The sequence below is a fragment of the Sorex araneus genome, chromosome 2 (assembly GCF_027595985.1).
Source record: "Sorex araneus isolate mSorAra2 chromosome 2, mSorAra2.pri, whole genome shotgun sequence".
In the NCBI taxonomy this organism is placed as follows: Eukaryota; Metazoa; Chordata; class Mammalia; order Eulipotyphla; family Soricidae; genus Sorex; species Sorex araneus.
Window position 1 is genome coordinate 76,689,765 of NC_073303.1, and position 12,320 is coordinate 76,702,084.

Below are 12,320 nucleotides of genomic sequence, written 5' to 3' on the forward strand. Positions count from 1 at the left end.
GTAGGAATTGTGTCATTTAGAGGGCAGGTTGCAATCCAGAAACTTCCTAATTCAAAAACTACATAGAAAACTCAACCTAATAAAAGATGGTTATCTGTGGTGCTAGAAGGAATCATAAAGGTAAGAAACAAAATTTACTGTCAATTATAAGAATCCTTAGTATAGCCAAATTCTCTTTTAGACTTTTTTATCTGTTATTTTGTTAAATCATCACAATTTTATGACGAGGAGATCCTTAGATCACTTTCCTAGATGAGAAAACTAGGAAAGAGAAGAGGAACTTTTTGGCCAACATCACCTGGCTAGAATGAATGTACTTAAACTGGGATTTGAACCTAATATCCATGAAATGTAGCACAAGCTTACTTTAAATCATACATTTTATATATCTTAGTCTAAGATTTTATATATCTTAGGTAAAATCATTGGGGTTTTTTGTTTTTTAATTAGAAAAATGACATGAGCAAAGTTAAAATAAAGTTAGAATATTTTTAAAATTCATTTTTGAGGGTGGTCACGCCTCACTGTACTCAGGTATCATTCCTGCTGGAGTTCAGGGCACTCTGTGGGAAATAACTCAGGATGGCCTTATGCAAAGCAAGCACCCTACCCATTGTACTATCACTCCGGGATGAAATAAAGTTAGAATAAAGTATGCGATGCTTTATTTCTTTGCATTGAAACTAGATATAACTATGTAAATGTTCTCCCCATGACTTTTCATTCATCAGTAAGATTTTTTAAAAATCTGATAAAATTTACTTTGTGAGCATTTTGGGTTCTTAAATACAATAAAGACTCAGTGAAATTCGACAGTTTGAACACTAAAATGATTTGCAAAAGTTGCAGCCTTTGCATAAAATGTTTCTTTAAAAACATTATGCATTTTCTAATCCATTTCATTGTGTTAGCTTGCCTCTTTAGTTTCCTGTGTCCTTTTACAAAATTTACTCTAACACTCCCCTCTTTTCCCTGTAGGGATGCCTTTCATCTCCCTAAATTATGTCCTTTTGCTAGAGATAGTTACTCTAAGCCCAGAAATGAAAATCAGTAAGTATTCTGCCAACTGCCTGTTTTGTCATGGTCAATTGAAGTCTGTTCTGTCCTTGTTCTTCATGCCAATCTAGTCTCTGGGCTTTCATCAGTAATTTTATCTAATTCTATAATTTGTATCATTAAAAAATACCCCTTTTCAAAGAGAAAAAGCTAGAAATACATTATTTTCCTAAAAGATCTCTTACATTAGTTCTTCTCTGGGCACTTCTTTGTTTTGGGGAAGATTGTAGAGACTTGGGGAAATCATCAGCCAGTAGATCTTTCTTTACATATGTCTTTTGTTGTCAGAATCTGCCAGACTTTCTCTTCTTACTGTGAAGTTCCATGTTTTATGTTAATAATTTAAATCTCAATGAAAATATAAGATGGCATATGTAAAAGTTTTTTAAAAAATCTTGTATCCAAAATGTATCCATTTTGTATCCTAAACTTTTTTCAATTTTCAAAGAACTACTTAAAATCAATGTCTTCTGAATAAAGGGGATTATGACAAGCGTCCATTATATGGTATGACAGTCTTCACTCCAAAACCTGCTGAAATCCAGGATGTAGAAACAAAAATAAGATCTGTATTTAAAACATTATTTTTACTCCCAGGTTTTTGCTTTTAATTTATTTAAATGAACTAAAGGGATTACTAATAGCATATTTCATTAAAATTCTCAATTGATTACTTATGGCAGGTCTCTAATTGGATTTCACATTCATTCTTAAAAATTCATGTCTAGGGCCTGGAGAGATAGTGTAGCGGGCAGGGCATTTGCCTGGCATGCAGTCAACCCAGGTTCAATCCCTGGCATCTCTTACGGTCTTCTGAGACTGCAGGGAGAGATTCTGAGCACAGAGCCTGAAATAAGCTCTGAACACTGCTAAGTGTGGCCAAAAACCAAAAACCAAAAAAATGTTTATGTCTGTGAAGAGAGGTATACATTAGTAATGAAAGAGCAATGCTGAGCAATAAGCTTCACAATGAAATCTTATTTTTTAAAAAAATCTCAGGAAATAGATTAATTCAGAATTTTGTTTGTTACCTCCACACACATTTCTAAAGAAAATGTATGCATATAAAAACCGATTTGGTATTTATATAAATGCTGACTAGATACTTTATTCTATACATACTTTTTTCACTTAAGCTATATCCTGGAAGTTACCAGAAAAATAGCTTAATGGTCTAGAGAACATACTTTGCAGGCAGAAAGCCTGGGTCAGTCCCAGGCACATCATGATTCTTAGAGCAATGCTAGAAGCAACTCTCTCTTTCTCTCTCTCTCTCTCCCCTCCCCCTCCTCTCATTCTCTCTCTTTCCTCCTCCCATCCCACCACACACATACCATAGTTATGGTACCATGGTAGTTACTTTCAGTACTTGGAGACCTAGGTGTCTAAATCTTTTAAATTAGTGCATGAGTACTTTATTACATGGATATGCTGGGACCCTGGGTTGAATATTTAGATGGTTTCCAGCATTTACAATTACAAACAGTTTCTCAGTGATTGATCATTGTGCAGTTTATAGGGAAGTGTATGTAATGGGTAGATTTCTAGAAGTACCATACTTGTGACAAATTTTTTTAGCATTTTATTAATACATTTTAATAATTTACAGGAACCCACTTTACATGTCATATCCATGTCTTCATCTCTTCTGTATAACTGAAAGGGAGAAATGTAAACTACTAGACGAGAGAATTTGAAAAGATGCCTTGAGTGAACAAGATCTTTTGATCTGTTTTCTCAACAACTTTCAAATATACCATATAACTATTTATTGTAGTTGTCACAATGCATCACATCCCCAATATTTATCTCATTACAGAGTTTCTCCCTTTTTATCACCTTCATCCAGTCCTCCTATCTCTCTACCGACTCTGCTAACCACAAATATCAACTCTTTTTTTTCCCCTATGAGTATGGATTGGATGTGGTGGATGAGTTTAAATTCTGCATATAACTAAAATTGACTGTGTTGGTCTTTGACTTATTTCACTTAGAGATATGTCCTTAGGGTCCAGCCATGTGGTCATAAATATCAGGATTTCTTTGTGGATGAAGTACCTCATTGCATAGGTGTACCATAAGGTCTTGATGCATTCATCTCTCAGTAGACAATCCATTGCTTCCATTTGTGTTTTGTTCCTTGGTTCTTGACAGTGTGGACATATATTGCATCTGTACTGTATATTACATATCAGACATATCAGCTGTAGCTACAGTGCTGACAATATTAAGCTATTTAAAGCCATTAACTTGAATCAATTGAAAAAGAACCCTGAGTCATAACTCAAAGTCAAAGAACAATTGAATATCATCAAGATCTCCTGCCACCACCTATTTTTCTCTACTTTATATGGTAAACATAATGTTTCCCATTATATGAACAAAACAAAATATTTTATTATAGGAAAATAAATATATATACATATATATATGTATATGTATATATATATATATATATATATATATATGTTTCTAGTCTACACCTAGCTCTGATTACTCCTGGCTCTGTACTCAGATCACTCTTGTTGGGTTTGGGGCATCATCTGGGGTGCCGGGATCAAACCCAGGTTGACTGCATGCAAGACAAATTTCTACCCACTGTGTTATTACTCCAGACTCTAGGAAAACATTTCTGTATGGAAAAAGTGGTGGTGTGTGTGTGGTGGGGGGGAGCGGGGGAGGGTCAGTTCTACTTACCAGTACTATGAAGTTCTTGTATATTCATAAAACTTCAGTAATATATTGGAGAAAACAGGGTTTTGATCACCATTTTGTGGTGATTAGAACTAATGGTTGTATCAGAAATCATGATCCTTCATGTTACTAAATAATGCTTAGGATGGAGTACTGTTACTGACCTAGGGACCACATGTTCTCTTTCACAGACACCTAAGATTTGTCAGTTATCATTGTAGAACCATTTGCATTGTGTTAAGTTGTCTGTAACATACCACAAGCATATTTCATCATTTGAACTTGTTTTGGAGTGTTGCTCAACCATTTGGTTCTTATTATTCCGTGCAGGAAGAGCAAGCCATTAGTTTTTTCCTGGTCATAAATAATCCTATTGAAAGCTTTTGTGGATAATCTCACCTTTCAATAATGTGTTTTGAGTATTATTTAAAATTAAAGCAGTTTAAATATGCTCTAGACTGACATCAATGTTTCCACTTATAAAGATGACACATGGGCATTCATTCCACAGCAAAGACCAGTGAAATTGAAAAACTTTTATTTTAACCTTGCCCAGAGAAATTAAGTATTTTTTCAGTTAATTCCTATACCACTCATGGTCTCATAGTGTTAAATTTGTATTTAATCTCTGTGAAACATATACTGCAGATAAGCTGCATGCAAAAGAAATTGACTGTTTCTTTTTTGTTTGTTTTCCACCTTTAATAAGCACTTTTGTTCGAAATGTTTTTAAATAGCTTCATGAAAAGTTTTCAACATCCTCAATTAGCCTGTTATATAGCGACTTTAGTTCTGTTGCTCATGAGAGCACTTTTCAGGCTAAGAAGCAGATCTCTAGTAAAATCGAGAAAATGCTCCTCACCCCCCCACCCCCCGACAAATTACCGAGTAATGTAGAATACTTAAAAATGTTTTAAAGAATGTTGTGACTTAGGAAGTGCCCAGAGCAGGAAGTGAGGTTTTGATTTCAGAATTAGTTTCCTTGGTGCTACACTGTGCCAAAGCTACTTTGACTCTCCCTGCCCCATGGTCTGGTATCCTGGCAGGGAAAAATTTGTTTTTAATTTTTAATTATATATGTGTGTGTGTGTGTATGTGTGTGTGTGTGTGTGTGTGTGTGTGTAAGAACCCCCAATACGCCATTGAGCTATACTAGTACGTGACAGGTAAACATTACTTGCGCCTACTCAAACAAATCGATGAACAATGAGATGACAGTGATACAGTGATATGTACGTGTGTGTGTGTGTGTGTGTGTGTGTGTGTGTGTGTGTGTGTGTGGAGAGAGAGAAAGAGAGAGAGACTCAAGATTGAGTAGCAAACTGGACAGGATATTGAATGGTACTTCCTATACATACACAATTTAAAATGTGACTATGCACATGTATGAATTATAGAAACACTTATGGAAGCTTTCTGGGTGTTGGTTGAGAATTATTTTTGTTAGTTCCACTTTATTGTTGTTATTGTTTTTGGCACATCGAATACAAGTCTCACAATGAAGACGTTACTGGTGCCTGCTCGAGCAAATCGAACAATGGGATGACAGTGCTACAGTGCTACAGTTCCACTTTATGTAATATACATGGATTTCTAAAAGAGAATGAAAAGCTTTCTGTATTATAATTAACCATTTTCCAAACCTAATATTTGAATCATAGTCACTCAGATTTTTTGATGTTTCTTTACATAATTAAAGCGTGAAAGATTGTGTGTTTTAAGCTGCACTGATAATTTTATACTTTTGGGAAAAATTGCCTTTATTAAGAAGCAATAAATAGAGTTCAGATTTAAACAACTCTCCTACTTCTCTAAGCCTTAGTTATTCATGAGTAAACTAATAATATCTATTTATCTCTGAGGTATAATGAGACTTAAATAAGAGTATGTAAAGTGCAACATAAGTGAAAATTATTACAAATAAGTTCTCTTTATAATGATTACCCAGGTTCAGCACTGTTTGCTTCCTATAATAACAGATTTAGGATAATACTGTAGGGTATGCTTTTAAACAATTACTTGAGTTAGAATAATTGTTAGGTATTATAAATTTTGCATTGCCGGTACATAATGAATATCTATGAGAGGAATGTTAAAAGTTAGAAGCTTCCAATATTACCTAAAGATTTAAGGGGGAGGGAGAGGGGAAGAAGGAGAAGACAACCAAAAAACCAAAAAGCCCTTATTTTCACTGTTTGTTTCCATGTTGAACCCTTCCATTCATTTTCCCTTTAAAAAATACTTCCTCAGGAGCCAGATAGTACTGTGGTAAAGGTGCTTATATTGAAAGTAACTGAACTGGGTTTGATCCTGGAGTCTCAAATGATCCCCTGAGCACACCGCACCCACCCCCATTTTTTTTTCAAAATTCTTGCAATTCTAATATCAAATTAAACTCAGACCTCCACTTTTTTTTGCATAGATAAGCCTCCATATAGCCTTTTGTGGGTAATTAGATTTTTTGTTCTCTAAAAGATGGTGATTTTCTTTTACTTCATTTAAGCAAAGACTTTGCTGATGCCTAAATTGCCATGTGCTTTTGAGTGGTGAAAGTTTATAATCATGGTTTTATTCTTTTCTTTTTTTTTTTTTTTTTTTGCTTTTTGGGTCACACCTGGGGTTAATTCTGGCTCATGCACTCAGGAATTACTCCTGGCAGTGCTCCGGAGACCATATGGGATGCTGGAAATTGAACCTGGGTCGGCCGTGTGCAAGGCAAATGCCCTACCCACTGTGCTATTGCTCCAGCCCCTCATGTTTTTATTCTTAATGATTGAGGTAACCTTTTTTTTTTTTATTTTCCTGTTTTTCTTGTCTCTGGTTAATTCAGACATTTCACAAACATTCCTATCATTTAAATTATACTTTTAGATTATTTCTTTAAACAACTACAAAAACAAAAAATAAATAAATAAATAAACAACTACAAAAACAAAATGCACCTTGGTCATTCACTTGCAATTTTCCCAAATGGTAAAGTCATTTTAAGATCAGTTCAAAAACTGAGTGCTGAAAATAGGTAAAGAAACAAGCATGATAACCTTTTAGTACCTGTATTGCAAATCACAATGCCCAAAAGGATAGGGAGGGAGGGATGGGGGGTTGGGGGGAGGGAGGAAGGGGAGGGAGGGCGGATTCCAGCCTTAGAGGCAGACTTGGGTTGGGGGATTGGAAAGTAGGAAATGGGGACATTGGTAGTGGGAAGTGTACACTGGTGAAGGGATGGGTGATGGAACATTGTGTGACTGAAACCCAATCATGAACAACTTTGTAATGATAATTACATGATAATTCAATTAGAAAAAAAGAAAGGAAAAGATCAATTTAAGAAAAAGATGGTGGAAATTAATTTTTAATAAAAACATGCTTCAGATATGAGCAAATTTGTTGAGTTTTTAAAATTTCTAAATACTACTAAGAAAAACGGCTAAAACATTCAGGATTGAAAAATAAACCACCAGATGTATTGAAAGGCAGCTAATATTGACAGAGTTTCATTCATTGCTAGATTCTATTTTTGATCTAAAGTTTTGAATTGACATTTAGGTGACAATGTAGCTCTAGTTAAGAAATATTTATCAACTTCTTAAAAGAAACAGCCCCCCATATACATTTTAAAATGCACTTCTTGGGGCTGGAGAGATAACACAGTGGGTTTGGTGTTTACGTGACACTCAGCTGATCCTGGTTCTATCCCCGGCACCCTGTATGGTCCTTGAACTTTGCCAGAAGTAACCCCTGAGCATCGCTAGGCAGGGCCCAAAAAACAATAAATAAAATAAAATAAAATGTTTTTCAGTATTCCTAGGGGGAAAATAGTTTAATTAGTTTAATTACATCTTTTAAAAAACAAATGTGATGTTAAGATCTTAACTGCAAGTGTTCACAGCATTGTAAAAGGGGTTGAGCTTGGCATGGATTCTGAAAGCAAGTTTAAGACTGGCCTGGGGAGCGTTCTCTGTTCTCACCTTGCCTCTGTCCCTTCCCTAGCATGCCATGCCTTTCTGGAGGATCTCCAGTCACTCGGACCTCATGGCCCTCCATCATGCCCTGGAACTGGAGTACCTGTAACAGCCACATAGCACTTTGGAACCGCACAACAGCCCTGTGGTCAGGGCCCAATCCAGCAGGCCTGAGTCTCACGTCAGCACAGACTCCAGAACTTAGCGACTTCGACAGATTGACATGCAGCTGCTGTGGGTCTTCACCTCTGCCCTGTAGTAACGGAAGGACCACCTCTGCTTCTTCACAACAGCTGTTGACTCTAGTACTGTGAATCCCATGAAAATAAGCCATGAGAATGTTCTAGCACAGCACAATGTGTCTTTGCCACATTAAGTACATGGTTCAAACCTGTGAAGAACGGACCTGCAAATGCTTACGTTTTTAGCATCTTCAATGTGACATAAAGAGATTCTCCGATACAGCAAACTTGATTGCACAACAAAAAACTGAAATGTGTCTCCTGAATACCAGTGGGGGAATTTTCCTATAAAGAAGGTTTACTTTTTGGTGTCTCATACCCAGGGTAATCTGTACATCCCTACTTATTTATGAACAGACTTTTTAAAGAAATATAGTAAAACAGCTTTATTGAGGTATAATTCACATGCCAGGTGGTTCGCTCGAACAGACTTTTTTGACATCAAAAGAATCGAAGAGACAATAGTCTAAGAAATAAGCAGTTTAAGGCCTTTGCCTCACAACACAGCAAGTACTTTGAATTTTAGCACATTGCAAAGTAGTTTAAAAGTATGTCTAATTTAAACGTATAATATGTACATCACTGAGACAATCATGTACAGAAAGAATTTTTGGTGTAAATTTGTAATAATGGATGATTCTTTTACATATTGTTTAGGGAAATGATATTGAAAGGTAGTGATGCCTTGGTAGTGAAGTCTGAGGCAGTCTGCACACACACATGTGGGCGGCCTTATCCAAGTACTGGGTATAAATATGTAGATAATGGTTGGGCTGTTTTCTGTTTCTGGATTGTTGTTGTTGGTTTTTTGTTTCGTTTTGTTTTGTTTTTTTAGATAATGTTGTCAAGACCAAAAGCATGGATGTCAAGTGTCAATAGAATCTTGTTTTCCAAAATTTTCCCCCAGCAGTTCTGCTCGTGCTATTAGGAAGGCCTTCAGAAATTACACAGCAAGTAGTGTCTTAAATCATTTAAAAGAGTCCTCTGACAACCTCACTGTTTTATTTTCAATGCTCATGTATTACCTGTAACTACTTGGGGAAAAGTGATGATTCAAATGTTTCTTCTCACAGAAAAAGAAATGTAGAGAATAGATTTATTTTATTAATTAAAGTTTCATGAATTGGAAACTAGCAAAGCAGAGTTTTCTAGGGCTCACATTATGGTGTCTTTATTTTCTTGTTTAGATTTTTTAAAAAAGTAGGCTATATCTGGAAATCAGCAAAAATTTGCACTGTTTCCAATATTCATGGTCTCTTTTTTGTCACACCCACTCCAACCCTCCCAGGAAAGGAGATTTCCAACAATAGATATGGCCAGTCATCACCTCCAAGAAAAACGTGTTACTCTTTACCTACATTGTAAATTATATGATAGCCATAAATTCAGGGGAGGGTTGGAGTGGAATTTTCACTTTTGTTCTACTATAAGAAATTCTCCATAAGTGATCTTTTTGGATACTGATATCTCTCATATAAAGCCTTCCATTATTATGAAACTTCTCTTTAGATAAGGTGTTTCGGTTTATTCCATATATATATGAAATAAACTCCAGCTTTGACCCTCAAGTCTTTCAAGAATTATTCTATCCTTTTCAGAAGTTTCATGTTGCTGCTAAGATTAGTTGTGGATTCCCCAAATTGTTTAAATTAATCGTTGAAATCAATTTTTCTTTTTTTGCTTGAAGCAAATATAAGTTGGCATTTTTTTAACCTTTCCATCAACATTTTTGTACTCTGGAGATTACAAACACAGAGTTTATCTTGGCCTTACTGTATAAAGGTGTGTTGTGCCCACAAATGTGTACAGAATTTTTCTTCATTAATTTTGTGTTTAAATTAATAAAATTGATTTGTGAAGTACTGTAAGCTCGTTGAATGTCAGTATGTACTTATCTCTCAGTAACGGGACGTGGCAGGAAACCTGGTTGCATTAGGATCCCCATGCTCCAAGGAATTAATTGGAGTAATGGCTTTATCAGTCCTTGAGGGGACTAACCTTGAAAGGTAACAGCTGTTTCTTTGATCACCAAAGAGCAGATGAAAGGAAAAGCTCTTTTCTCCCCCAACCCCCATCTGTATAAACTGAACTCTCAGATTTATCTGCTACAGAACAGAATTTCACATAAAGTTATCTTAGATGGTAGGGCAGATTGAGCTCCCACAATACCCAAGGGACAGCACTATACAGTAGTTTCACCAAAATCCATGCCCACAATATATAACTCTAATATTTAGCCAAATTAATCACCACTGACCAAGAACTATAAACTGAAAAACTTGCTTCCTCTTGTGACTTTATCTCAGAAACAAAGTGTTTATTCATACAAACATGAAAGTTCAAATGCAGTTGTTGGATTTATTTAGTAGTCTCATGACTATTTTTAACATGCTCACACTGGGGCAAATAGTTTATGTAATGTATTGTCTAAGCATGCTTTTAAAAAAAAAAGAGATACATAGTGGAAGTATTTTTGTGTTGTATTTCCAGGGAAGTATGAAAAGAGGCAAAACAGGCAAAATGTCAACTTTCCAAAGCACTGACTCAGACATGAAGATCCCTGGTCAAATGTTTAAAGTGTTCTCCTTTACTTAACATATTAGAACCCAAAATTCTCTACCTGGCATTCTGCAGCTTTCAAATATGCTATTTGCTTCCTAACGTTCTCATTTTGATGAGCAACCCATCATTAGCTAGAACCAGGCTCGTTGGTGGACCAAGTAGCAGATAAGGATCCCTGCTGCTTCTTTCCATTGCTGTTGAAGACTCTGTGGACCCTCTCTCCATCACATACTGCTCTAGTGCCTCTCCTTTACGAAGCCTTTCCCATCACAGAGTATCACTAGCTTCTCTAAAAAGTCTCCCACACAAAACCCACATTCCTTATTATTCCCTTTATTCATATTATCCCCTTTGTTAAAGAATTGCTGGGCCCAACATGGGGAGTATTATCCGCAGCTGAGCACTTGAATTTACATTGGAGTAGGTAGAAATTGACAAAAATATTATATTTTTGATTAAGGGAATAAGATATTTGATAATCTTTACAGAAGTGTACTTAATGGCAAATGTTAAACAAGGAATCTGGGTTAGTGACAGGACATAAGCTTCTATGGAAAGGATGGACAGAGCCAGGACATATGAACTGCAAGAATAGCTTGAAATAGGCAGCCTGATAAGATCAGAGGTGGGACACAAGGGTGGACTGTTTCTATTCCCTGCATTACAGGAGTGAAAATCATGCCTAAAGACACTTTGAAAGTCATGAGGTCATCGTGAGGAAATTGCACATTATTCTAAATGGATGAGGGACCATTGATGGCTTTGTGAGTGGGTGTGGCCAAACTCTGAAATAATTGCCCTGTCTACTGCATGGGGAATAGAACAAAATATGTTCTGCTGCATGAAAAATGGAACAAGAAACAAAACAAATAAACCTTTAAGCTGGTGGAGCCATACAGGTGGCCAGTAGCTAGAATCAGATGAATCACGAATCACGAAATCCCGTTAATCATCAATTTCTTGAGCAGGCTCAGTAACCTCTCATTCGTCCTTTCCCTGATATCTTAGAAGTCTCTCTCGACTTGGCCTTCCCAAAGATGTCACGCTGGAGGCTCTTTCAGGGTCAGGGAAAATAAGATCCAGCTTGTTACTGGTTTCAGCATATGAATACACCATGGGAAACGTGCAAGGCTGTCCCATGTGGGCAGGAATCTCTCAGAAGCTTGCCAGTTTCTCCCAGAGAAAGAAGTAAGCTACAAGATATCAAGATATCGCATGGCCACTTTGCGGCCGCACACTTCTGGGAGCTTGCTTTTAAGTCTCTGGATGTTGGCCGTTGATGGGATTACACACACCTGGGTTCCTCTGCCGGTACCTTCATGCATGAGGCCTGTCCAGTCGTGTGGAGAGGGGCCTCAAGCACGGCTGTAGCTAGGTTCCGGTGGTCTTTGGCCTCTGTGAGCTCTGCTCAGGGTGGGGAGGGAAGCTGGAGCCCATCCCCTCCGAGGGGCCCCGGGGAAGACAGTCAGGCGTGCAGGCAAGAGACTCTCTGAAATGAAAAGAGTAGAAATAGAAAGTGGGATATTCAACAATAGTGGAAATAAAATTTACCAATGGCAAGACATAAGAGGAATTTGGAGTACCTCAGAGCAGCTAGGAAATAGTGCAGTCTCGCAATTAAGTAACCTGCTACTACAGGCAGACTGCCTGGATTCGCATCTCAGCTTCTGCCTCCACTACCAGTTAATTAACAAGAAGATAATTTTTCTGTGTCCTCATTCTCTCATCTATTAAGACAGGGAAGCTATCTGCTTCAAAGCTATTACTGTCATCACTGTCATCCCATTGTTCATCAATTTACTTG

At 36.9% G+C, this 12,320-nt stretch overlaps 1 protein-coding gene across 10 annotated transcripts in view; it reads left to right on the forward strand.

The window, feature by feature from the left end:
• Positions 1 to 9,822, forward strand: part of EYA1 (EYA transcriptional coactivator and phosphatase 1) — a 162,717-nt gene extending 152,895 nt beyond the window's left edge. For 9 of the 10 annotated variants that reach the window (XM_004602394.2, XM_055129187.1, XM_004602396.3 and 6 more), the window contains one exon: positions 7,741 to 9,822. In XM_004602394.2, coding sequence (XP_004602451.1) covers positions 7,741 to 7,821 — 81 coding nt within the window. In that variant the 3' untranslated portion in view covers positions 7,822 to 9,822. Of the gene's footprint in view, positions 1 to 978; positions 1,051 to 7,740 lie in introns of all 10 variants that reach the window. The other variant, XR_008628668.1, reaches the window with a different exon arrangement.
• Positions 9,823 to 12,320: the final 2,498 nt, after the last annotated feature.